The 26,936-nt window shown below is 46.7% G+C and overlaps 3 protein-coding genes across 3 annotated transcripts; 1 reads left to right on the plus strand and 2 right to left on the minus strand.

Moving 5' to 3' along the window:
- The first annotated feature begins 872 nt into the window (after positions 1-872).
- Positions 873-8,778, plus strand: LOC118517377. Its single transcript, XM_036063400.1, has 5 exons — positions 873-1,431; positions 6,693-6,878; positions 7,402-7,600; positions 7,672-7,981; positions 8,048-8,778. Exons 1-5 carry the CDS (start codon positions 1,363-1,365, stop codon positions 8,241-8,243), a joined length of 960 nt encoding a protein of 319 aa, XP_035919293.1. The 5' UTR covers positions 873-1,362; the 3' UTR covers positions 8,244-8,778.
- A 2,936-nt stretch (positions 8,779-11,714) lies between these two features.
- Positions 11,715-15,362, minus strand: LOC118517378 (cardio acceleratory peptide 2b). Its single transcript, XM_036063401.1, has 3 exons — positions 15,016-15,362; positions 12,910-13,059; positions 11,715-12,810 (listed from the first exon to the last, which is right to left on the minus strand). The coding sequence occupies exons 1-3, from the start codon at positions 15,107-15,109 to the stop codon at positions 12,527-12,529; spliced, it is 528 nt and encodes a 175-aa protein (XP_035919294.1). The 5' UTR covers positions 15,110-15,362; the 3' UTR covers positions 11,715-12,526.
- Positions 15,363-16,353: 991 nt separating this feature from the next.
- On the minus strand, positions 16,354-24,305 carry LOC118517379 (transient receptor potential protein). The gene is made up of 15 exons (XM_036063402.1): positions 23,437-24,305; positions 22,510-22,654; positions 22,228-22,323; positions 21,958-22,100; positions 21,512-21,713; positions 21,225-21,398; positions 20,919-21,153; positions 20,695-20,847; positions 20,491-20,636; positions 19,843-20,403; positions 19,602-19,766; positions 19,113-19,335; positions 18,879-19,047; positions 18,447-18,807; positions 16,354-18,362 (listed from the first exon to the last, which is right to left on the minus strand). Exons 1-15 carry the CDS (start codon positions 23,652-23,654, stop codon positions 17,793-17,795), a joined length of 3,561 nt encoding a protein of 1,186 aa, XP_035919295.1. The 5' UTR covers positions 23,655-24,305; the 3' UTR covers positions 16,354-17,792.
- Between the last annotated feature and the right edge of the window lie 2,631 nt (positions 24,306-26,936).

Raw genomic sequence — 26,936 nt, forward strand, 5'->3', positions numbered from 1 at the left:
TACTCACTTTCACTCACTTAAAGTCTTTGTAGGGCTCCCAACGATCTGTCAGTTGGAAAGCAAAGAAGAAAGATCGGAAAAAGGGAGGTCGCGCCTACCCGACGGAAATCAGCAGGATCAGCCGAACCGAAGTTGAAACTAAGTGTACTAATTTTTTGATATCCACAAGTAAAAGATTTCTAAAAAAAACTCAACCACGTTTCAACAATTACGTTTGACTTTGTGAAGCCCTTGAGGCAATTTTTTTAATAAATAGTAATAATAATAATAGTAATAATAATATAAATAGTAATAAAGTCCTCATTATGAACTAAGGTAAGTGAAAACAAATCTCACTATTAATGTTACACAGCTTGTTTGTTGATAGCTCGGAAACCATCGCGCCACAAATATGTATATCCAGGTAATTTCATCGAGATTTATTACTTTATTAAGGTTTAAGTTTAATGTAGGAGATAAGAAGGCCTAACAGTAAGTTACTTAACAAGGTTAAAGTCTTAATAAAGACCCCATAAAGATGAGACCTCACTTTTCTGTACTGAGTAACACAAAGGGACACATTTTTCAGACTTTTTATAATTTTTTATTATTTAAAATTATTATATTTTTTTTATTACAGCGATATTCATACTTTAACGTAATTTTTTACTGAAATTTTATTTATCTTAGTAGCGAAAAGGGAGTGCCGGTGGGTTATTCAGACTTAAGCCCAAAAAGCACCTCATAGTGCTAGTAAGTCACCCGGTCCTCACCCGTAGTAACGCGCTCGAAAACCCCTGCAAACCGCGTGGAGAGAGCGTGATACGGTTGCTGGAGTACCCGATTTGTAGGCGATCGCGCGATCGCGTTATGCTCTCGCCGTCTCGACTATTTAATCATTGCATGCGGGTACGTCGCTGTTAGTAGATGCGCAGTGACCGCGAGCCGTTGGATCCGAAACGTTGGCGCTCGAGTGCTTCGTACCGTGTGGAACAATAGTACGCATTTTTGTTGTTGTTGTGTCCGCGCTAGTGCAACGGGTCCGGCTAGCAAACCACTTTCCCATTTTTTTCCCCCACGCATACACACCGTGTGCCGGGTGCGTGTCTGTGCGTGTGTGTGTTGGTGAGTTTTGTTTTGTGTCGCGTAGCATCGCCCTCGTGACGGGGCAGGTGTTGTGATAAACAGTGGTGAACGGTGAAAGCAGACAAGGTACGAAGTCGCCCAACAACAAGCAATCCGCGTACAGGGTGAAGGTCACTGGAGCACGGTTACCTGTGCCCGGGACGACCTGTGTGTGTGCAACCACGTTTGCAACCGATCAACCAATCGCCCGGTTCTCGCATCCAGTCGCTGCCCCCAGCAAACTCCCAGCCAAACAGTATGGCGCACCATCCAACCAGCCGTGTAATGCTGCTGTTCCTGCTTACCTTCCAACTTTACATCGTCTCGGTAAGCGTATGTGCGTGTGTGTGTGCGTTGTGTTGTTGTCTCGCGAGCGGACGCTCAACCCAGATGAGATCACAGGCCGCACTATCGTGAACGATTTGACAGATGGCTCCGTGCAGCGGAAGCAAGATCGTTGGAGAGCAGAAAAAAATGATACCTCGAGGTATCGTAACAGTAAGGCGACAGTGAGCAGGAAAGGTGAAAACCATCGTTAAGAGGCGGAATGTGAGGTTGGAGCTCAAGTCACATAACCGTGACTAGCTCGTGTGCCATTTTTTGCCACCAACGTCCACCGAATCTAGTGTATCGGACGGTGATAACTGACTTTGGCAAGCTGGATGACGTCACATACGATCTCAGGAGGTTAGGTGTTACAGTAAGAGAAGATCTTGCCTAGCTCATCTCATCTCTCAACTCTCCAAAAACCGAGTCGAACCATTGTTTGTTTACACAAATGGAGCTATCGCTCTACATCTGATAGTGATCAGCGTTGAATGTTCATGTCTACGCTCGCTCTCTCTAATACAGAGCTAGTTGGGTCATGCAAATCTTCCTCAGTTTGACGTTAGTCATGAGATATATTGTTAACAGCTGCCCAACAAACTTTACGCCAAAGTCTACCGAAAACCGGGACACTCACTCAGCTGTTCCTCAACGTTTGCCGGAACTCTCCAAGACCCTGTCGTATAAAGGCATGCAACAACGTCAAAGCCCAGTTCCCACGGGCTCATTGCAGTGCAGGGCGAGCGCTCTCTGCCTATAATACTCTTCACAAAACCGCTTTTTTCCAGCACACACTGTGAGATGAGATCAAGCGAGATCGTCCGTTCGGGAGTTGCGCAAAGCACTGCCGCGAACGCCTGCAAAATATACAGGCCGCCAACGTAATGACGCAATGGTTTTTCGGCCGGCTTGGGCCGGCTGCCCCAACTAAGATAAGCAGTTTAACCGGACCTGGGTGCCGGAGTTGCCGCGAACGCATAATAAGTGCGCCAAAGCGTTTTAATCGGATCGCCGCCTGTAACACTCGAAATAGCCGTGCAATCAGTACAGCCGGCAGTGCAGTGATGAAGCCGAACCATGAATCACTGTTTGGCAGCTGGAATGGGGTTTTGAAGTGCTTAGAATGAAGAAGCGTTCTGCCAAACTCTGCCGGCTTGTTTGCCTGCTCGGCCGACAGGTTCCGGACAGGTGGAGCGATTTTAAAATGTAAACAAATTCATGTGGCGTCTTGATGTTGGACTTTCCAAACCGGACCCTCCCAAACGTATCCGGCCGACCGGAAGCGATATGAAGCGAAAGAAGCGGAGAACGGTGATAGTGGAACCTGGGCGTGGTGTTCGACGGGCAGAACCAGGGTGTATGGTTTGTGAGGCATCGGTCTTCCCACTTTGCACACGCGAACGTGCGCTCGAAACCTTTGTGTTCCAGATATGTACGTATCGAAAAATGGAATAGCGTGTAACTTCCGCATGAGTGCCGGGTGGGGGGGGGGAGGGGGGTTGGCGGCGAGCAGCGCACCCACTTACGGTTAGGGTTAGGAGCGGAGGCGGGTGAACCAGGTTGGGAAATCCCGACAAACATCAGCAATTCGTTAATGCATCCAGTGCGAACGCTCAAAACACCTGTTGCCCGGTGATGTGTTCTCGATGTTCTAGAACCGGCTACAAAGGATTCATAATTTGAATTTGGATCCAGCCGGGTGCAAATCCAACTCTGGATGAAGTCCCATCGTAGACCATCAATAATTGCAATTAACATTTGCTGGCAGAAAAGCTTTCTTCCCAGCTGCCTACGAATATCTTATCTTGGACGTAGTTGAGCTATGTATAAACTAACAGTCAACTTCAAGAGGGTGCTGGAGACTTAGTCATCTTCGATTGTTTTAATTCTAGGGTTAATGGATGTTATGATTCCAAAGTAAGAGGTCCGGACTAACCACATCTTGCAGGAATACTAGAGAATATGAAATAGAATAGCTTTGGTCCACCATGAGTATCTTGATAACTTCCCGTTCAGGAAACCTGCTGCTTCGAGGTTGTTCTGCCTTGATTTAACCTGTCTAGAGTCTAGAGTATCAGGATTCTCGGTCCTGTAGTATAAAATTCTGAAGCTCCAAATCCTTTAAATATAGCCCTTGCTAAAAAGAAGGATTGCTATAACATTCTGACGATAGAATAGAATTTAAAAAAATATTTGGGAAATCGATGACTTCAAAATTTGGAGATTAAATATCACTTATTCCTGGTGAGAACCGGATACGAGGTACAGAAAGTTGTCGCGCTAGTTTTCAGGCTTGATTTCGGGTCAGATGGATTGGAATTGTCCTGGATTATCCAGCATTAGTTCTTAGCAATGGTTCCTTATAATCATAGAAACCAATTTCGGTGCTTCAGCACGTTCAGAACCACTCAAGTTAGACATTCAACCTGTTCTTTTGGATAAACCACAATAAGTATCTTAATATGAAACTTCAGCTGAAGCTCTGAAGATCTGAAAAAAATCTTCCCAACTTACTCGTAGATACCCAGTTGAAGTTTGAGGTACAAGTGAAGTTGATGAACTAATAAAAGTTGGTTCAGTTTTAAGTTCCTTCAACCTTACATCCCCCATGGGTTCCCCCATTGTTATAGCCACTAGATATGCTAGCCTGGCTAGGTTTCAAATGGTCTCGATATGCTAAACTAAACCTAAGGTGTGACGATGATTGATTGATTAGAGTTGTTCTCAAGTTAATGTTTGTTTTGTTAGAATTAAATCCGAGACGAAAGATTAGTGACTTAAAGACGACGAAGACGACCGAGACGAAAGATTGGTGGTTGCTTTAGCGTTGTTTGTCAAGATTGTTCATGCCTGTTCTATTTAAATTTTATTTTCCTTTGATTTGTTCTCAACAACACCACACCAATTTCTCTATGTGTGATGGAATGCTCTGACACTAGTGCGTTAACTGTTGCTAATTGCTTAATGCGCTTGGTTTAAATTATCAAGATATCTCCATACACTCGATCCAATGTTAAAGAAACGTTTCGATAACCATCAAGATTATTTTATATTGAGTAAATATTTAAAGAGAAAATAATTCTACGCTTAAATATAAAGCGTTTCATGGTAAATAAGATAGATCAGCACTATCCCATTTCCACCGGACACCTTCAGAATGTTAAACCTAATTCCATTTACAGTCAACCCGTAATCCCTTCATCGTTCGCTTCATTTCTTATTTAGTTATCTGTTCGCCAGCAGTTGACAGTTGACAGTGTCGCTGTTACCGGGGTACCAGCAGGAATCGCCAGGAAGCACCACAATCTGGGATAATCTGAAGTTTGTTTGCATAAGCATTCTCACCGTACGAAGCGTGTTGGAGGCAAAAAAGAAAACAAAAACCCGCCAACGCTACTTAAACGCTCACCATAAGTATCTCACCATGCATAAGCAGGATCTGGATGAGGTGTCAGCAAAGATGCATCCATTACACTGCAACCGACCATCGTCACCGTCCAGCGCGGGATGAACCACTCGAAACCAAAAAACCCATCCGTCCCTGACCATGACCAACCTCAAGGGCACGCAGAGCTAAAACGGAAATTTAACTACACACCCGCCGCGTCCCAAACGCACCCGCACCCGCCCGCCATTGCAATCCTCTGCCCGGGTTCCATATTTATTCAATGATGGAAAACTCACCGTGCTCGTTTAAAATGATAACACCTAACGCTTCACTGTCCGGTCGTTAAAGTGGACCACAGGAGTGCGCGGATCACAAAGCGGTGATGACCGTACGGGCAAAAAACCTTGAAGCTCTTGGATGAGATTTAGTTATTTTTAGTTTTCACCCTGCGCCAGTGTTGTTTCTGTTTTTATTGTTGAACCATTCTACGAGCATAAGAAAAAAATTATGCACACACTTGATGCGAATTCCGAGATTTTGCGTTCTGCGTGCGAATGATGCTCACCAAGAGTTGGGATATCATTTTTCCCTGGTGCTGTAAGGTTGTCCTGGTTCCTGGAGTGTAGTTAAGGGAATCGGATATCGGATTTGGATCGTTTAGTTCGCTAACTTAATGTGAAGCACAATGTACAGAGCAAGAAAGACTTGAGACTCGCTGGGTGATGCTTCTCCCGGGGAGTTGCAATGAAGTTAAGCAAATTACTCATCAATACTGCAGTGTTTAGAAGTTTTCGTGGAGAACTGAACAGGGTTAACCAGGTCAAAAAAGTATGTGTCCGTATGTCTAACGCTAGACTGGGGGTCTGGCTAGAGTACGGTAGGATACCATGTCCTCCTGAAGTTACACCAAGTCCTCATGACAGTTAAAAATGAGTTGCTAGTAAATGACTGATGTTTTTACAGTAGTAACTGAACTGATGACTTGTCTGGATGTTTGTCCATTAAATTCTTCAATCATTCAAGTCATTCACCTCTGAACCTCCAATATATCTCCAATATTTTCAATTTCTGTTTCTAAATCTGGTAAACCCTGCATTCTACCATCCAGTGTACCTTACGGCACATTTTTCAATTAACCTGCAAACTCTGTGCCCACAGTTTCTGGCAAACTTTGATGGTTGGCTCCAAAAATTCCATCGTACCGAAACGGGCAGTACAAACCAGGCAGAAAGCAAAGAAAGCACATGGAAGCTATACCGTTGCCAGTCACGGTGCAGTGTGCGATGTATGCTGCTGCAAAACCCAACCCTGTGGGACCCATTTCCGGGGGCTCGATTTTTCGCCCGGGGTGTCATCGATAGTGCACTTTGACATTTTTCCCGAAACTTTTCCCCTAACTATCGGTACATTGGCAGGTGTGCTACCGTGGCACAATGCACAGACATTACCAGGAATTCGAGGCAACATCCAGGAATAGTGACCAACCGTTCGCTTACGGTACACGACATGTAAAAGAATATTTTTCCCGACAGGTCTGGGAATACGGTACAGTTATGGGCAGAAGGTAAATTGGAATCAAGCCAGCGCTGGCTCCGCTCTGCCACGTCCACTAATTTTAATGTCCCCGGAAGTGTAAGCGCGTGTGAAAACGGGGCACAATAAATTTGTAATTCATCGCAAGTGTCAGAAGGTGTCTATGGACGTCATCAGCTGTTCAAACCCCACTCGACCAGTATAATGCACCGTACTGATAAGCAAACGTACGCCAATCGCACCGAAACCATTTGCCAAATGACGTTAACACACCTTAGTTTTCCGGTATAATGCTGATTCATTCACGTGCCGCTCGTCATCCGTCCTTTTTTTTTTGCAGGCCATTCCACAAACGTTCGGGCCCCTGGTACGCGATCGTGCGATCCGCCAGCAAACGTCCGAGGAAGATTTAAACGCCAACATCGAGAGCATCTATCGGAAAGACTTCAAAGCGACCTCCAGCCCATCGAAGGCACAGCAGGTCGATGAGGTGGAACCCTCGCCAACGGAGCTTGTGGCGCGCTCGGTAAGTTTCTGGATGGGTTCTCTTGGAAACTTAGATTTCATAGCGCAATTGAAGGCTTGCCATAAAGTAATTATTGTCGTTAAACTCTACGTCCCATGCGGTTATAGCTGAGATCATAGTTGAAAGCCGTTCTCGATCGCTTCTTGTTCTAGGGTAAACCTCACAACGATGTAATGTTTAACCTGGTTATGTGAGGGGTTAAAAACTGTTAAGCGTATACAATGATCATTTTTACGAGCAATTTTAATAGTTCATAAAGTATTCAACGCTCGTGTTGAAAGCTCATCAGCAGTATTAAGAGATCATTCTGAGACCGCCCAACACTCACCACAAGCTGCCAGTTAATTCTTATGAGTGCTGTAAAATATTATATTGCATACATTTATGGGCATATGATTAAAACTAATTGGATAACACCTTCTAAACCTTTTTGAAATTAAATAGAACGATAAAAGACATTATGAACATCATGAAGCTAGGATCTTATGAAAAAAATCTCCATTCAAACTCCATTCAACTGCAGCAAGCCGGTGGTAGCCCGCGCCCTAGACGCCCGATCGACAACAATGAGCAGAACGCGATGGTTTACGTGATTCGTGACGCAGAAGGCAAGTTGGTGCCAAAGTTTGCGAATCCTCAGCCAGTATCAACCACACCTAGCCCCACACCGAAACCCGCCCTCGAATCGACAACCGACGCTGAACGCAAGTTTGTACTCAAGCGTAAGTAAGATGCACCGGGCAAACGTCCACCCCAGTACGATCGGGCAATCATATTCTTACACACTTTACAGTCGCAACACCGTTGAGTAACAAGACGGAGATGGAATTCGACGATCCAACGTTCGAGCTCGACTCGTACCCGGAGCATTATCCGTTCGAGAAGATCAGAAACATCCTGCAGAACCATGCGGACAAGTACGAGGAGATGTTTGAGAATCGTTACAAGCGGGAACCACTGTCGACGCGCATCAACAGCGAGGCGGACAAGTATCTGTGCAGCTCGGTCGCCCACACCGAATATCCGACGTACGATCCGAAGCAAGATGTGCACATCGTCAATGTGCAGGGATTCTATCAACCGGTAGTGTTTGAGACTTGCAGGTAGATATGATGGTTGTGCCTCGTGCCGATCGGTGATGTTAACAGCCATTCTCCTCTCACTTCCAGCCGACCGAACGTCTCCTGTAATAAGAGTGTCAGTACCGCGTCCAACTATGAGCTGGTGTGTGAACAGACCTACCGAGACTACAAACTGTTCGTATATTCGCCGAACGACGAGAATAAGTTCGTGTTTATGGACATCGAGTATCCTGCCTGTTGCAAATGTGCACAAGTCCTATCTTCGTCGAGACAGCGAACATGATCGGGACGAGCGCGGAACCTGCCTAATCCCCAATGCCATATGTCTAAACGAGCGCGTGCCAGATCGGGTGCTATAATATCTCTTGATGTACAGACGATTGCTGTAGCCCGTGCTGGGGAAGGATAGAACCGTTCCCGTAGAACATTTGATGTGATTGTTAATCTTCCTTCTACCGTTTGTTTCTTGTTAGCGTTTTTTATTAATGTAACCTGGTTACCGCGTGTAACAAATCAACATCCAATTCAAACGCGTGTGCTCTCAGCAGATTCGCATCCGCCATTGCTTATGCGCTTCGCCAAACTAAACTCGTCAAATGACGGTGCTTCGTTTTGTTATCATCCGGTCATCAGGTGGTACGATGGGTATCGGGATGCTGCCAAGCACTGAGCAGCAGCAGCAGTACCCCCCCTCCCCAGTTACCTGTACCACAACTCTCTTATTGACTAGCATTTAGCAGTACCGTTTTGCGATTCGAATGTTTGTGTATATTTTAGTGAAAGCCAAAAAATATAGTAAACCCATTCTTGTCTAATAAGGTCGCGCGTGTTTTTTGCCATCGGTCTCCGAGCACCGTAATGCCATAATTCAAAATCCCAATGCTAACCGTTCATTAAGTATCGCATCCAGATAACCGGTTCTCCCGTCGGTACTACCTGTTGCGCAATGGACCTGATGCTGGTTGGGCCACCGTCATGCTCAGCACTCGTCGGACATTGGACGGTGTGCGACGGACGGGGAGAACGTGCAATATCATCTTGATAATGAGCAGCGAACATTATTGACGGTCAATAGGTAAGCGCGAAAAGACCCATCATCGACTGAGCGTGTACCCTCGGCTCCGGACGAACAGTTCTCTATCGAAAAACCTGAAGAATATATCAGCAACAGCATAATCATACTCGCACAAGTACGGATGGCGTGACTTCCGTGTTGTTGCTCTATACGCGGACACGAATTATTACGCGCCATCGCGCGAAACGGGTTCCCGACGTCTACCGACCCGACCGACGTGCCGCATCCGTACGGTGTGGACGGTGCAGACCGACTGGTGAAGACTGGTATGTAATTGCAACGTCCCGAAGTTGGCCCGAAACTGGATGGCACGTTTTGCGCATGGCATGCTGCCCATTCAAATTGCGAGAAAGGATACACAGGATATTGCGCCCGCGGCATGCTGTCAGTTTTGGGAGGATAAGTTTATAGCGCGTTTTGGTAGAAGTCCTGGATTTAGGGATAATATTATGGCTTCATTCCATGCCATGGTTGTAAACGAAATTTGAGTTTTATAGGTCGCTGATTAGATTGATTGAGCTGGTGAACGCTTTTGCTCACCACAGGATGAAAAAGCATATATCAGTATATTAATTTCGGAGGGTCTTGATAAGATATCCTTGATGAAATCTCCTCTACGAATTCTAATCGGCAAAGGAGTATGCAGTTTTGGGAGTTACTCATACACTTTTTCACCTTCTTTCATCTAAATTGAGTGAGTTGTGTAAGGTGTTCGTACATACCTTATTAAATTGTCCTCATCAATGTCTTGAAGTTCAATCCGACGTAGAATTAACAAGGTATATCTTGCCAGGGGTGGCCCGGTAGTAATAGCGAGAACGAAGCAGGTCTTCATACGGCAGGACCGGGGCTCAAATCCCATCCGGACCGGACCGTTCCTCCGTAGTGAGCACTGGACTATCCAACTGCGTCGTATCATTAACTCTAGTAAGCCAGAAATGGCAGGCATGACCTAAGAGATCGTTAGGCCGTTAGAAGAGATCGTTAGGCCAACGAGAGGCAGAACTTGCCGCTACAAGAAGGCAAATAAGGTCTCAAAGACCCGAAGCCTCTATAAATGCTCAACTCAAACAAGTATATCTTGCGTAGGGCCTTTCTTGTTTTTCTTGTTTCTTTCTTGTTTTCCTTTCTTGTTTTTTGTTAAGAATCCTGAGCATCCGTAGACGACTACTGGACATGTCAGTGGTAGGACAAGGTCCTTGGAAGCGCCGAGTGGAATGGCAGTTGAGTTGGCTCTAATTGTGATATTCAAGGGAAACAACAGGATTTCCCACGCCAACGAAGCCACCCTAACCGACAAGGCCCCAAATAGCCGCTCCTTTTGCTCCTAGGTTGACCCGGTACTTCGTGTGTTGTTAGAGTCTCCTGTTTTTCCAGGAGTTTGTGGAGTCCATATCTCGAGGCTGTAGAATCATAAGAGGAAGATAAAGAAATTTTCACAATATTCCCTGATTTCAATTTCTACTACTTTAACAGCTTTAAAATACGGAGTTGAATACAGATCTTGCAGAATCGCGCCACATTATCCTCCAGAAATGTCTATGGTCGATGGTCAGCAATGTCTATAGCAGTGGCTATAGAAAAATTACCTTTTATTGATCTTCGTCTTTTTTCTTCTCTTAGCGACCTCTTATGTCATGCTAGTCTTTTCTGGCTAACTAGACTTGTTAATACTGCATAGTTGGATAGTCAGTCCTCACTATGGGGATATTGATCAACAAGAGCTCAATCTATAGAGCTGAGTGGAGAATACTAGAAGGTGTAAGAACACCGGGGATGATTGTCTTTAAGGCGGGGGAGGACAGCGACAGGACTAGCGGCATCCGGGGCGATAGTTTGGATACCACCGGAAGTTTTGGATATCTCAGAGGGCGTCTCATATATCGAGCTCACACTTGGCTCGGATATCGGAAGTAATCACGGAGTCTTTCGCTGAATCTGCTCGTTCCCTGGTTCACGATCGGTCGTTACGTCATCACCAGGTTGGCCAGTGGTGGGTCAAGCGATTTGGAGGCCCCAAGCGGAATGGCAGTTGAGGCCCCTCTAATAGTGGGAAACTACAGGATCGCCGATGAAGCCCCCTAACCGATGAGGCCCCCAAACGGCTGCTCCTTCCGCTCTTAGCTTGATCCACCACTGAGGATGGCACGATTAATTGGCCGTTATGTTTGAAAATATTTAACTTATTTCCATTTTCTGGTCCTTTCCTCTATCATCACAAAGCTTTTTCAAGGCGTTTATAGTGGCTGCATGATTTGGTAGCTCTAAACTTGGATGTAAAATTTCCAATTTGTGTACTGTATTTCGAAATTGGAAATATTTCAGTCACTAGCATGAAATATTTCAGAGCAGACTATCACAACCAGTCGTGGTGATTGTGTGATAAAATATTGCTTGATATTACCAGATAGGGATGCCTTCCATGTTCGCAGTACAAAACAGTAACATGTTGCTCGTAGAAACATTTCCGAATACACACCAACAGGGAGCAGAATTAAAAGTTCGCTCAACCGACACTAGCGCACTCTAGCGACGTTCCGCACAAAACATTCAAATTCAAAATCATCCACGTGGTTCACTTAATCTAACGGGTTTTTTACTTCCTTCTCTTCAAAGAAAAAATAGTTATCAATTCTCCATTTTGTTTTTCTCAAAGACCATTCGAATTGAATGCTGCGCTTTTGTATGTATGTACTTTTGGGAAATTTTATTTACAACAAAGTTGTGTTTCGTAATTGAACAACATTTCATCTATTTTTTATTGATTTTCTTGTCCACCATTTTCTCCCACGTGTGGCAGAGTTTGCTCTCAGCTAATAATAGCAATAATAATAATAATAATAATAATAGTATCATCTGTTTTTTTGGATTCTTTTTTGACACCGGAATGCTGAAATACGAGGTGCGGATGTAACAGTTCAAGCTGGCCGTTTAAAATCTGTATTCTACAACAACTAGGTAGCGTGAAAACTAAAACAAAAAAGTAAGTTAGGAAAGCTAGTTTCCTGGTGACGGTGGCGATAGGTTGTGCGTAAAAAAACGTCAGACAACTGATGGAATCGAACGACAGACCGGACCGAAGTTCCTTCAGTTGCCTGCCAGCCTTCGACGTTATGTTACGCACAAACCGTCTCGTTGTGTTTTGCACAGGACCAGTACGTGTCCAGATGAGCATGCACGGTACACCTGCTTCTGAGTGGGGAAAACTGTGGCAAAGTGTGACAGATAAGTAACAACATCTAGTAAATCTCTTCTTCCTGAACTGTGCGCCTCGTACTAGCCTGCAACGGCAGGACATTGGACATTCTCGTTCTCGATTTCAGCAGTAAACAGCATCAGCATACGACAGTAGTAAGTAGATCGCCATTTTTGTTGTTGGTATGTTGTCGACACAGAAAAAACACGGAGCATGGAGGGTTTGGCATCGGGATCCGAACAATGTGCGGGAAGAGTCATTTTTTTAAAAACGTGGCCGGTTTGACGTATCCAGCTTACAACTGTTCGCCTTTCATCATCTGCTGCTGCTGCTGCTCGCTGCTACCGCTTGATACCGGGACGGCACCGAAGCGTCCCCGTTTGCCCAGCCGTGGTCCGAACCACATGCCACTGTTAGCTCCCGAACCACCGGCACGCTTCACGATGTTTTGCTGCTGAAGGTTGTGGGCTGCCTGCCAGTAACGGGCGGCCGCCATCGCCAACTCCGATTTGCCCGACCGGCCAACGCGCGGAAACGGCACCAAACCCTGGCGCTTCATCTCCTTTACCGGGTAGTCCTCTGGTTTTCGCGTGTGTGACGAAATTGTGAGATGGAAGAAAGCAAAAAAAACGGAAAGATTGCTCACTGCTGAAGCCTAGCTACGTTGCACTACCCTACCGTAATCTTCGCCAGTCTCCAATGGTAGCATGGCGGACGATTCCCAGTCGAGCGTCATTTCCGGATCGCTGCGTCCGACGCGTGGAAACGCAAACAGACCAACGGTGGGGCCACGCTTGCTAATACGGCCTCCCGTCTCATACTCTGGACCTTGCAGTTGTGCGGCACAGAAAGAACAAACAAACAAAAACGGTTACAGATTATAACAGCCAGCCAGCCAGCTACAAAATGGCCGCTCCCTGCTCCCCATCACCAATGTGTTCGTGTTAAATCGCTGCGAGCGATTGGCTATTATGTTTCGAGAGGTTGGAAAGTGATAATTGATAATGACATTCACGCCCCCCTATTCTAGGCCTCTTCCCGCGTCTTCCTCCCTCACCCTCCCCTTGTTTTGTGTGTTGCGAGCCGATGCCCCGGAGGGGGGCATCGTTGGCTAATGTCAGTGCGCTCGCATGCCTGCGGGCAGCCGACGTTTGAACGTGTTGTTTCATTTCCGTACAGCATCTAATCATGCTCGTGTTTCTGCTCGTCCATGCCGATGGGTCTCGATTTACCGTAGAATTAAAATCATGTCAACACCAACATTCTCCGCACTCCCAATGTCTGGCGGCGGTAAGCTTGTCCGGCAGGCTAATTCCGTCCTCGCGAAGGTTCGGCTTTATGCGGGTCCTGCGCTACGGTGCTAATAAGCTCGGTTCCATTGAATTGAGCAGTGCGTAAATGCACAACTCCGATGGGGACTGTTACAATGGTTTTAACGAGAACAATGTAACGAACCACGATATGTAAGAGGTTTGAAGAAACAAAAAATGGAATCTAAATCTAAAACATTGAATATTTTAAAGTTTGAAGAAAAAAAAACTAGCTCGATGTAGCTTTAAGTTTAAAATAGGGTCTCTTTAAAGATCACTTTTGCAAAATTGTAGTAGCTTCTTTATTTTTTTTTTTTTTTTAGATATAACCTTTAATTTTAATCGATAGCTTAACTGACGCTTAACGTTTTCCATATGTTTCATATATAAACGTACAATAATGTCAAAAACAGGATGGGAATGCCTTCAAAATCCTTAACAAAACAAATCTCAACTCAAGTTAATATTGCTGAAAGCCCTATTCTGCATTATTACTTGTAATATTTGTAATATACAAATTATATATAAGTACAAACGATTTTTTGTTAAATAAATGTTGAATAATGTAATAAAGCGATTAGATATAGTATAAATTTTTATCTGAACAATCTAATAGATCTCACCGCAAAATTTGAAAGGTCTGCTTAATGTTGCCTTAAACTCTCAGTTTGAAGAGCAAATCAAAGGGAATATTTTCTTATTAAATTCTAGATTGAAAATTGCTTCTATAAACTTTCAATACGAAAAATGTTTCCTAAGACAACTGCTGGACAATTGGTATGTGAGTGGTTTTCAAAATTATCAACACAGTCATATCAAGCCGTCTTGTTTTATCTATTTAAATCGCAAATTTGTAATAATAAGAAAATGGCTCTCTCTTCGTAGCTTGAAAGTAGATTTGCTTGAACTTTCCTGTAAAATCTCTACAATAAGGGCGGCTCTTAACTAAACCGTACATTTTCCTCATCAACACTCCAATTTAAAATTTCCCCTTTAAGCCTTAGATTCGAACCGCCAACACCCCATTCATTGATCGGTTGCTCAGCACGCTACCAATGTGCCTACCATGGCAGTTCATTTCGAGTATCGTTAATAGGTCACCTGCTTCAAGCTAGTGCATGGCAGTGCAGGTACAAAAATGTCTTCGAACTTCGAAAGTGTCTTTGTGCACGATAGATAGTAAAAAAATAACCTGCTCTCTCTCTCTCTCTCGCTCTCTCTCTCTCTCTCTCTCTCCCTGCCTATCACCACCAGCTTCGCTTTATAATCCGGTCGCTCTTATCCCACGCTCCCACCATAATTTGATTGTCGCCGTGCTGTTTTCCTTGCATTATCACTTTCCAATCGCCCAAGATCAAACCAATATTTCATCCGCTTAAAAAACGGTCCTTCCCGCTAACACAGCAGGCACGTTGGGCAAACAGTCGTTAACCGTTTGGCGCGCGCGTACCCCTCGTCGGATGCGAGTACTCACCTTCGGCCTGGCACAGCTGTAAGGTGGCGGCCAGCAGCACCAAACCCACGAACGCCACATACACCGGCGGTTTCACTTGCGAACTGGCCAACATGGTCGGATAAGATCTCGCGCTACACTCCCGGCACACAGTCACACACGCACAAAGGTAGGAACAAACGCACACACACTGGGATGTGGGGTAAGACCGTTAAATCGGGACACCAGTTCCGGTTGGGGACAGCAGCGATGATCGACGGGTTTGAATGTTGGTATGGTGAGACGGGATGGCTGGATGAGAAAGATCGTCCCGACTTATGCTCCTTATCGGTCGGTCTGCCACTGACGGATGCGAGTTGTGTTGTGTCGACTGGACTGGCCGGCCGGGCGTCTTTTATACACCACCGAACCAGGATCATGCACCGTTGGCGAACGGTTGAGCGCATGTCCCGGGCTTATCCTTCTTGCTAGGCGAATCCCGCTTGCTCGCCACCTTTCCCTGCAACGCTGATGCGGTTCCTCAAGCATCTTCAGCACATCCATTCTAAATCCGGGCTCACTTTCGTCATTTGTAGTTTTCTTTTACGCCAAAGGATTCATCGCTTCCCCCCCGCCAGTAACAGCAACGAGCCGACAGGTGACCGTTTTGATTAGCACCGAATCTGGGCAAAAGTTTGCCAATGTCCACCGGCCAGGCAACTAAACGGTCACCCTTGGGATCCACTGCTAATCGTCCCGACCCGGCTGGAAACCTCCCACGACGTGTAATGATTGCTTCATTAGACGTACCGTGCCGTAGTTTTGGGCTGGGTAAGTGCATCTCGCTAGACAACCTGTGGCGAACAGAAGGTATTGATTTTTAAACTTAAATAAAGTACAAATCAAATCCGTTCCTTGCCGCTTTTCTTTCCCCCCCCCCCCCTCCCTGCAGCAGCTCGTCCCAGTTTCCGGGCCAGCAGCCCTCAATTGAAACAAATGCGCAGCGATTAATTTTCGTTCAGTTCAGACGTTGCCACGGTGCGCTGCCGCTGGATTGATGCTGGCGGGTGCACGCCGGTAGTGACAAACGCACACATCATTCACATTGGTGCTGGTGTGCTATTTTTAATGGCGGCCAGCATCACCAGGTCAGTTTGCGTCGAGGAAGGCGTGAAAGTATTTTTAAAACACAAAGCCACCTTCGATTGCTTGAAGACGCCCGAACGCAAAGCTCTTTTTCACGTTGTTTTTTTTTTTTGTACAAAATGGCTGAAGATGCCTTCTCGAGAGTGCAAGCTTGCGCTGGAAGTGAGCTTATTAAGAGCGTGATGCAGCTACTTCAACCATATCGATTAAGCAGTAATCATCCATCGCTCCTGCTTTTAATTGCTAATCCCCTGGATAAGAAATTACTGATTTCCCAGATTTACTTCAAAATCAAATGTGTGTCAATGGCTATCGATTGAAAGTTTGGACAACTCAGAAACAAAATGTCGGATTTTTTGTTAAGATTTTGTGGTCCGAGTCACCAATCAAGATGAAGTCCAGCTATCCACATCATCTTGAAGCGAAAGCGAAAAAGTGCATCAGAGCTCAGTTTTAATATGTAATCCGAATCTCAGAAACTATGTATGACAATCATGTAGCAGATTGCCTATCAATCTGGATTTGCAAATGGAGACACAAGACACAGATATTTTCACACGGTTTTTGCGTTTAACTTGTATCCGCCATATGTATCTGTCGAACTTTATTGAAGTCATTACCTCAGTACATTCGGTACGCAATTGCGAAGCTGGGAAAAAAAGGAGTTCGAACGCGAGAAAGAGAGAGAGAGAGTGGAACACATACATTCAAAACTGAATTACACCTAATTCCTAATACGTGGCAATGTTAGCACATTAATTAATGCATGCATGCGCTATAGCTTACGTCCTAACATATGCGGCTTGTAATGCAACCACCTGTCCACCACAAGAGAAGGAGGTCCCGGGATTTCCGTTGGCATTTTTCTTTCTTCGGTACGTGACTGCGGGAACCCGCTCCTACGCGTCCACAGTGCTTTGGGCCACAGGTTGCTGGTCCAAACGGTCCACTCAATCTACAAATGGTGCAATTATCGACGAAGCGTGCCCTTGCCGGATTGGTGTCGGATGCAGGACGGCTGGCAGAAGCGCTTACGAGCTAAAAGCCGAAAGTGATGATAGCAATGAACAGGAATTGGGCCAACTTGGGATGTGAGTATGAGAGCGGACAGAGAGAGAGAGAGAGAGAGAGCGTGACAGGGAAGGGTGACATAAATTTTGCGGTACGATAATTTGGATGACCGAAACCTGGGTACGTGCCACGCTTGTGTGACGTCTTCGGTGGACGCCGGTGGACGCAAAATCGATAGTGCAAAAATTGCGAACTGGAGCCTAGGAGCGTGGGGGAGATTCCTGGACGTTTGCGCCCCAAGCGCGCAAACGTCTTGCATCTCTGGTGAGTGAGGAAGGAAAAGAAGGAAGATGCCCACTTTATTTATTCCATTCAAAGTACAAAACAAACAAATTATCACTAATTAACGAGCTAAGCGGCTTTGGACTGCCGAACCACCAACGACGACAGGTACGGGACGGCAGACACACACACACACAAACACACAGAGAGCAAGCAAAAACTGGGGAATGGGGAGGGGGCACCTAAAGAGGGACCAAACCGCACGTGAACGAATAAGTCCTTGCTCGAGATGGGGAGAAGATGCCAACCGTCAGGAACGCTACGACTTGCGGGACGACACCAAGTCAAAAGGAGCAAAATCTATCGAATCTCCGCGGCGGTTAAATCCAGCCACCCAGGTTACGGCCCGTGCTCTTTGATTTGCCCCGATTGGAGGGTGAGGCTGTCGGCGGTCCGGGTGTATCGTCGGTCGGTGTTGGGCTGAGCGTGAGCCGTTCCGGTGGTTTGGTCGACGGTGAGGCCACCTTCCGGCGCGATTCCGTCGACTTGGTCGATCCCGTGGGCGAGAGTGTATCTTCGGGCGTGCGCTTCACAGCGACTTCCTTCGTCGGTGTTGGGGGCGACGGTTCCTCCAACTCCGGCACGGGATGACGGTCCAAGGGTGGACTGTGGGGAGGGATCGGCGATACCGGCCGTTCCGGGATTGGTTCCGGTGGTGGCGGTGGACTGGCACAGGACGGTGTGTCCGCACGCTCCTCGTTCGGATCCTCGATGATTGGCGATCGGACCCGCACCTTCGGACGCTGCTCTCGCACCTCTTCCACCGGCTGGTGGTCCGGTGGTGTAGACTCCTCTTCCGGCTTCGGTTCCTCGACAGCAACCGTTGCCTTCGGTTCATCCTCATCCTGCGATTGCTTCGCCGGTGGTTGCTCACCATCTCCGTCAAGATTCTGTCAAAATGAAAACGCAAACATCCCCTGTCAAGTGCGCACCATCCAATAGCATCGAACCCCTCTCTAGGGTGTGCTACTCACACTAATCTTGTCCTTCATGTCGACCAAATTCTTCAGCGAGCTACGCTTCCACGACTGGCGACGCTCGTTCTCGAACGAGGTGGTCTCGCTACCGCCAGCCGCGACATCCGCCGCATCCTTCTTCATCTTCGTGGTCATAAACTTGACGTACGCGACGCGCGTTACCGGCGTCACCTCCGACAGCTTCGGATTGTACTCGACCAGATGGTCCGTGTCCATCTCGAGACCCTTGTTCGAGTTGTCCAGGATCTGCTTGCGCAAGCTTTGCCGACTGCGGCGCATAATAGCTTCCGTCGAGTTGCCGATAGGATCGCGTGCCACCGTACTGCGCCGCACCAGTGCATTCCAATCTTCCGGCTTCCTGTGGCGTGCGGAGAGAAGCAAATTCTACCCTTTAGCAAAAGGAACACCAGCGCCCGGCCGATGACATACTTTTTCTTCGTGCTCGACTTGTTGCCGATTGCCTTCGCGATGGTGCTGAACACATCGGCCGGTTTTTCGCTCGGTGAGCTGAACGTATCCTGCAGGATGCCCTCTACGAAGCCGATCTGGAAGTCCTTCAGTATGCGTCGCTCCATGACGCGACCCTTCTTACCGGCAACTGTAAGTAGATGCAGCTAACCCCGTTACATCACCCACCGCATGAACTCCCCGATACCCACTTACTAGCATTCTCGTTCGGCTTCAGATTCGGCGTTCGCATACCGTTCTGGTGCAGTATGTCGATCAGCTCGTACCGCAGCGTGCTAATGTCCTGCCGGATCTCCATCACGTCATCCTCGGTGATACCAAAGTCATCGCGCTTACGCTGCTCGGCCGTGACGTAACGACGCACCAGCAACTTCATGACGTTCTCGTGTCGCCTCTGGGCTTTCTCCCGGTTCCGTTTCTAACCGAGCGAGGTGGGAGTGTAGCGTGATTTTGTGAGAGAGAAAATAATCATGAGGACATACATAAATTCGGTGACGTTTATAGCCGGGAGCTTCTGGGAATAGTAAAGGACATGGAAGAAAGCAACATAATAATCGAGTAATCCAGTCTGTATGGAAAGTTCTGCCCGCTGGCAATACGGTTCCCTGACACCCTTGCTGGTTCGTCAACATATGTACCGGTTCGACCATACCGAGCAGGGATGATTAAATTTAGCCAACTTACAATAATGCTTGTGGTGGACCGTTTATCATTGGAGCATTTGCATAGGTTGGTAAAGTTTTTGATTGACGGGAATAGGTTGAACGGTGGCGGTAGCGTATCTCCATCCTCGAAGTAACTCATCCACAGCCGGGACCGTGCAAACTTCCACTCCGTATCGGAACGTTCCTAAACGCAGCAAACGACGAAATTTGCAGTGTGGTAAACCGGGCTGACCTAACTTTGCCGCCTGTCCCTTACTTACCGAGATAATCTGGTACGAGTTGCTCATCATGGCAATCAGCATATTCAGCAGCACGATGATGTTGATCACACTGTACGAACCGAACATTAGCAGGGCCCAGAAGCGCGTAAAGCTCTTGATGCCACTCAGCTCGAACGCCATCAGATCGACCAGCCCGAACGAGGCCCAGAACAGCGATTGGGACGTTTCGAACAGGTTGGCGAACCGTCTCCATATCGCGCAAGCCTTCTCATTATTATCAAAGTCAGGCAAACCGCTCGGCAGATGGTAGCACTTGTTCTTCTCCAGCACCGCGTAGTACCAGAGCAGCTGGTTCAGCCCGCACCCGAACGCAAACAGTACCAGCGTGTAGATGAAGAAGAACTTGATGATATCGATAATCATACGCCCGAGCGATACCTGCAGCGGTCCAAGATGCGGATTGATCGAGAAGATGTGCACGAGCTTCAGGAAGGAGAAGATCATCCCGGCAGCGAATGCCCCTTCGGACAGTAGCATCGGATCGAACGGGTCCCACTGTTCGCGTGGATACCAGGGATTCAGTCCCGCTTTTGCGTCGCGCTGAGAAAGTAAGGTTAAACGAAGGACAGATATTATAAGTCCTGAGTGAATGGGAGTAGAAGGCCAGGTCGCCGACCAACAACTCACCCAAACCGTGTACCAGGAGGTGAAGCGCAAGCTCATCCACACGATGTAGAACGTGTTCGAGATGAAGTCGACGATGTTCCATAAGTCGGACACGTACTCCATTAGTCCATCGTTCCAGAGTGACTTCATCTCGTGCCATATTAAACCTTGAGGAAAACATAATGTTGGTAAGTACCACATGAAGGCTAACGCAGGGTTACTTACTTATGATGTACAGTATCACGAGACACTCGAACATCCCAGGCAGTGATCCGCGCTCCTTGCGTTTCCATTCCGCCAGTATGTCCTGGGCCCAGTCCGGTCCAAACCATTCGATAGCAAGATATTCAACCCTCTGAGAAGCACCACCAAGCAACACTGATCGACGAAAACGAAAAGTTGCATCAGACACCCAGTACAAACGCCCGCCACAGACCCCTATAACATACTTAGAAAGAACGCATAGCTTGCCGAATGGACGATAAACTTCACGAACGGTTTCTTCATAAACAGACCCATGTCCGAGTTCGGTGCTATCATGTAGATCATGCTGTAGACAGGAAACATCGTGCCCAGCTTCGCCACCTGCATGATCTGTCCGACGATCGATTTGCGCCGAAAGCCCGGTAAGCCCTCGTACCAGATAGCCGCCAACAGCTGCTGTACGTTCGGATGTGCGACAAACTGGAAGGCACATGGTGCTAGGATTAGGTCTAGAGATCTAGAGGGGTCGAGTCACAACCGCATCGTCATACCATCTTTTGCTTGTGGTTTAGGGCCAGCTTCAAACGCTCCAAGGTTTGCCGTTCACCCGGTTCCCAGTTGTCTACCGCACCGGGGCTATAGTTGAGCATGATCTCCAGCTCGTTCGAGGTGCGAGCATGGTCGAGTAGGGCCGTCGCAAACTCCTGCACCGATAGACGCATTTGCTGCGGAGGAGCGTTGGAAAATTGGAGAGGAAAAATGTAAGCTTCACTCGAGGGGTTGCTTATCGTAACAGAGCCAGTGCAGCCGACCTTGAGCGGACTTTTGCTTTGCTTACCGTGTACTCGGCCCGGAACTCCGTCTCCATACGGCTGAGGCGTCGCAGCTCCCACGACAGATGGAACGCCGTCGATATGGGATCCTTTGAGCTGAGCGCTATCAGGGAGCTGGACGAGAGCGCCTTGTACGCGTTGATACGTGACTGGGAGTGGCGCAGAGAGTCCTGCTCGCTGGAGGTCACACACTCGTCACAGCCACACCTGAAGGCGGGAGAAATAGGTATTTAGTATGGGGCAAAGGCGGACCCTGCAATATATCGCTTCACTCCCCCAAAGTTGGCGTGGGCAATGATTAATTGTGTGTTCCCATTGCAGTGGGAATTCCGTGAAATCTTAAATCACTCCAAGTCTCCTGCCATAATTCTGTTTTAACTGCACCTTCTCCACGGTGTGCAGTTAATCTTCGCGCCCCACGCGTACTTTGAACGACCCCCGCCCCCCTTACCGTACGTCGTGCGGCATCGGCAGTGTAGCTCCGCGGTCGAGCAAGATTTTAAGAATCTCGTAATTATTTTTGTGAGCCGCCAGTATGAGGGGCGTTATGTCGGCGGTAAACGACGACGAGGACCGGTCAACCGCTTCCCAGCTCTGTGGAGAGAGAGAGAGAAAAAAAAAAACAACCGAAACGACGAGAAATCAGAAACACCAGCAAGACGGCTAATCGTTGGCCGACGCTGTGTCGGCATGCGTCTCGGTTTAGCGAGCAAATCCTTACGTAGGGCTCGCCCGGTATATGGTTCTCCTCCTCCCACAGCAGCAGCGTTTCCACCGCCTCGACGTACTCTTCCTTGATGGCGTGCAGCAGTGCATCCTGGAAAAGTGGGACCAACAGACGGGAGACACCGATTACAACCGACCCTGCACCAACTTGTCCGGCGCTAAATCACGCCACCAATCAAACCCTCAGACCAAACCCTGGCGTGGTATGCTTAATTCCTCGGACGTCGTTCGATTACCGTGCGGGAGATTAGCAATTGTACCCCACCGCGTAGCCTACCTTGACTTTGATACCTTCCCGTAGCAGCAAGTTGATCAGCTCGATATTTTCGTTTTCGATGGCCGCTATCAGGGCAGAACGGTTGAGCGGATCCACACAGTTAATGTCGAACTCTTCCGGCTGTTCCCGATTTTCTTGGATGATTCTGGCGAGCGAAAGAAAAAGCGTTCGTGCACTGTGAGCCTACGATTCAATGTATTTAGTCGTTTTGAACCTCTCGAAACTCGTGACAGCTGTCACACCTAACCTTAACCTATTTTAAGGACATAATGCAAAGTGGAGTAGAAAGTAAAAACGTGGCGTGATGTGGTAGGAATCGAATGTCCGGTAGTTAATATGACTGCTCACCCTCGGGGGGGAGCTTATGTAACAAGGAAGTTTAAAAAACGCACAGAACACACAGAACCCCACTGACGGTCTGGACAACTTGTAAGGGCTCCATGTTGGTTTTTTGTTGGTTAGAACAGCTTGCTTAATGATTAGATGTTTTTTTAAAGCTGACATGAGGGGGCTAAATATAATTAGCGCAAGTCTTTGAACGGCTGGAAGGATGAGGATGAAACTGCTACCAGCTGTTTTCTTTAGAACAAGAAGCTCAGGAGACATTACAATGCTTCAGTTTGCTTGCTGTCTATGTTACACTCGGGACAAATTAACGATGCCAGTCAGCATGAGGATTGAGCATGCTTTGAACAATATCTTGAAGGTTACGAAAGCGTTTGATTGGAAGAAGATTTGTTTGATGGTTCATGTTCCAAGGTCGTCCAAAACATTCACGTCCAGAGCACCCGAGTGCCTTCAGTCCCTATATACTGCTCATCGATATCTTCCCCATACACCGCCCATTAGGTCTCATGCACGGTAAAGCGGATTAGCTCGCCATGTCCAACTGGTGGATCTGCCCAAGGACATCCCCGCAGACATTACCTTCTTACGGTTGCGCAATCACCCCGTTCCGCGGTGAGCAGAAAGCGCTTCTCGGTTTTCGTCAGCACTATATCCTGCACGTCGAGGTCAAACTCGGACGTGGCGCTCTTCATCGAGCGCAGCGTTGAAGGATGATCGTCCACCGGCTCGGTCGTACCGTCCTCGAGCGAGACGGCCGAGTTGACGAGATTTTCGCGCGACTCTGTCGCCTTCTTCATCGTGTGATTGTTGAGTTTTTTGTTGAGATGATCTCCGGCCACGAACGCCGGCTGTCTACGCGTGGGGGCGTGCTCTCACACGCCCACACATAAGCACACCCACACACCAGCGCACCACCACCACTCACACACACACCGTAAACACTCGCACTGAAAGCACGTATCCGTTGGAGATCCGTCCGAAGTACTGGCGAGTAATGTTCCCCACAAATGTTCGCTACAGCCTGTCAGGGTACTAACATGACGGCTTCCGGCACACTTTACGCCGACGGTTAGACTGACGCGTCGTCTACCTTGCCACTACCCAGTTTGACAACTGTTTTGCGCGTGGTGCAACTGATCGTGTAGCTCACCTAACTGCCGAGCTCCCGTCGGACTCTTGTCACTTCGATGTTGTTCGTCTTGTATTTTTTTTTTCTAATTTAATTAAACGAAATGCTTCACCGAGAAGGTAGGCCTCCCCCGTATCGCGTGCAATCGTTCTTCATTCGGTTGATTCGATTGATTCCCAGCGATATAACACGAACTGCAAAGATTCACTGGATCGATCGCCCCAAAGCCCGGAGTCTTCGAAACCGTCCTGGACTTCCTTCGGGTTTGCCTAATGCACCAACGAAACACCTGCGTATCGGTCAAGATGCTCGTCGAAAATGGCCAACCGCTCGAGCGGGCGTCCTCGAGGGCTTCGGCAATGGGACATTTAATTAAATTAGCAAAATTATGTCAATATTGATGATGTAACTCTAGCCCGCCGTGTGGCGGACACTGTGCCCGGACATACATTCCCGAGCGCACCTTGAACCGCTTCACTTACAGGCTGCGATACCGCGTGCCTAGCCTAGCTACCTGCCAGACCTGCTACTCTCAAGACTTTTTGGAAAGCCACACATCGAGTACGTTGTGGAACCACCGAGCAATTTCCTGACGGGCCGCCTGTGGTCTAGCCTTCTGCTGCTCGATCGGCTGCCAGTCACGTGTTGCCGTCATCGGCGCATTGGGAGAGATCGATTTTTGATAAGCTTCGTTTTTTTTACTCCTGTCCTGCCGTTGTGTTTTGTGTGTGTGTGTGTGTGTGTGTTTTTGATAAACTTAATTACACAAGACTAGTGAGTGGAGAGTAGAGCACAGAGTCTTGGTACTTTGTAGGTCTACAGCGCTAGCGAACGATTAAATCCCTCGATGGACACATCTACAGGTGAGCTCGCTGTGCAGCAGGTAAGGACAGCAAGGACGATAAAATAATCCAATAGTATCTCGACAGCCATGGGCTTTGCACACCTAGTTGGATTGACCACATCTCCTCGTAGTTACATCGATCGCGTGCATACATCTGTAGGACGTTTGTGGAGTGGAGTGGACCTCCACAGTTTCCCAGCTGGTTTAGACGACGGTTCCAATAAATATCAAGTTTACTAATTCGTGGTAGTGACAGGTACCAGAGTGTAAATAACTTTGAGGTATAGTAGATGTGAATGTCTCAAGCTGCACGTCACTCTTCGCAGGGTGAAGCTCTTGTCTACACTTCAAGAATCAATTGAAGTACAAGTTCAAGAAACGTTCAAGGATTAAGGCACCAATTACGCTTACATGCAAAGAAGATATTACCTTTTCCCTTCTCCATTTTGAAGCATACTAGGTATATTCTATGGCGTGTACTTAGATATCAGTTCCTTTAAACAGAGCGTCCAGTATCGAATCCCATCTTGATTTGTCCCAACACAACTTCTAATAACGTAGGCACCAAAGTTATGGAGAGTAATCAGTATACACCATGCATGAAAGCATCTTCTTTCTCTTCTAGGGCTTTACAACCTCGAGAGCTAGTGGGTCTTCACCTATCATTGCCAATTTCTTTAACTTTGATCATGCTCGTAGCTGGATGCGAGAAGATGACTTGGGTGGGATTTTATACCCGATCCTGTTGATCTCCACCACCGGATTACCGGATCGCCACACCAGACATGATCAGGTATACCAACAATATGGTGGATTATAAAGTACAGAAGTGGACAATAGAATAAGACCAGCTTGTTTAGTAAAAGTGTAAAATTGAGGTTATAATACCGGTCTTCAACTTATTGCCTTAGATTTTATTAAAACTTTGCTGAAGATTTTGAGAAAAGGATCGATCATGAGTTCACTTCTGAGTCTTTTTTATCATAACATAAAAAGTGATCTATTATATGGATCAGAAGAAAATGGTTACACACGACAGGAACTGGGAAGGAATCTCTTTGGGACCATTCGTCAAAAGAGCGGGCTATCCAGCTAGATAGGGGCATGTATGTTCGGCATGACCCGATAAGTCTATCCACGTCTTATTCTCCAATATAAACATGGTTGAACATACTTAGTAACAAGCACTTTTTTATAATTTTCATTTGAACGGCCGGGCCGCTAACCGTGACAAAAAATAGGATAAGACTAATTTTATAACAAATTATCAAATTACTGCTCTTGGTACTTGCAACTGGTATAAAAATAGAAAAATTGGTAACAGCATCATTAGCATCTTGATTTTCTGTGTCAATCATGTTTTCGTATAAAAAAAAATCGCGCAAGAATAAGGAATCTGCATAAAGTGAAAAAAAAAAAATAAAAATAAAACCTACTACAGGCCAACTGAAATACCGGTTGAAAAAAGGAAAGAACGTGCCCAAAACTGAAAACCATATTTTTTTAAATTTAAAATTTATTTATTTATTTTATCAATTGATTTATTCATATGAACGCCCGGGCCGTACTGCGTGATTTTAAGTTTATTGAATGGTCATAAGTCAACTGTCTAATTTGTTTGGAGTGTTATCAGAATAACAAAAAGTGTTTCAACACGTTTTTTTATTGATACATGGATTGAATCGTTTTCCCAAAATATATTAGTGTATACTTAAGCGCAAACTCAAAGTCATACAAAAAAAAAAAAAAAATCTATCGAAAATCCATTTAAATGTAATAATTTTATTATTAAAAGCATGCAAAATAGTTGTTATTTTTAACATAAATATTTCTTATACCTAAGATTAGAAATAATTCGCTCTAAAGTTTGTGCGGCACCGAGCACCAGGTCTCGGGAGCCACAAACGATTTGACAAAAAGTTTGCACCTTTGCCTCCAAATCAAACGCAAACGCCGAGAGTTTAAGCTGATAAGATGTTAAAATTTCGCACTTTTATTTTATTTATGTCACGTAGTGCCAGCCAGACCGTATGTCTACGTATAAAATTTATATAAAAACAAAATTTTCTCACTCCTTACTATAAAATGTAAACCGAAAAACCTGTC

Source organism: Anopheles stephensi, chromosome X, assembly GCF_013141755.1.
Source record: "Anopheles stephensi strain Indian chromosome X, UCI_ANSTEP_V1.0, whole genome shotgun sequence".
Lineage (NCBI taxonomy): Eukaryota > Metazoa > Arthropoda > Insecta > Diptera > Culicidae > Anopheles > Anopheles stephensi.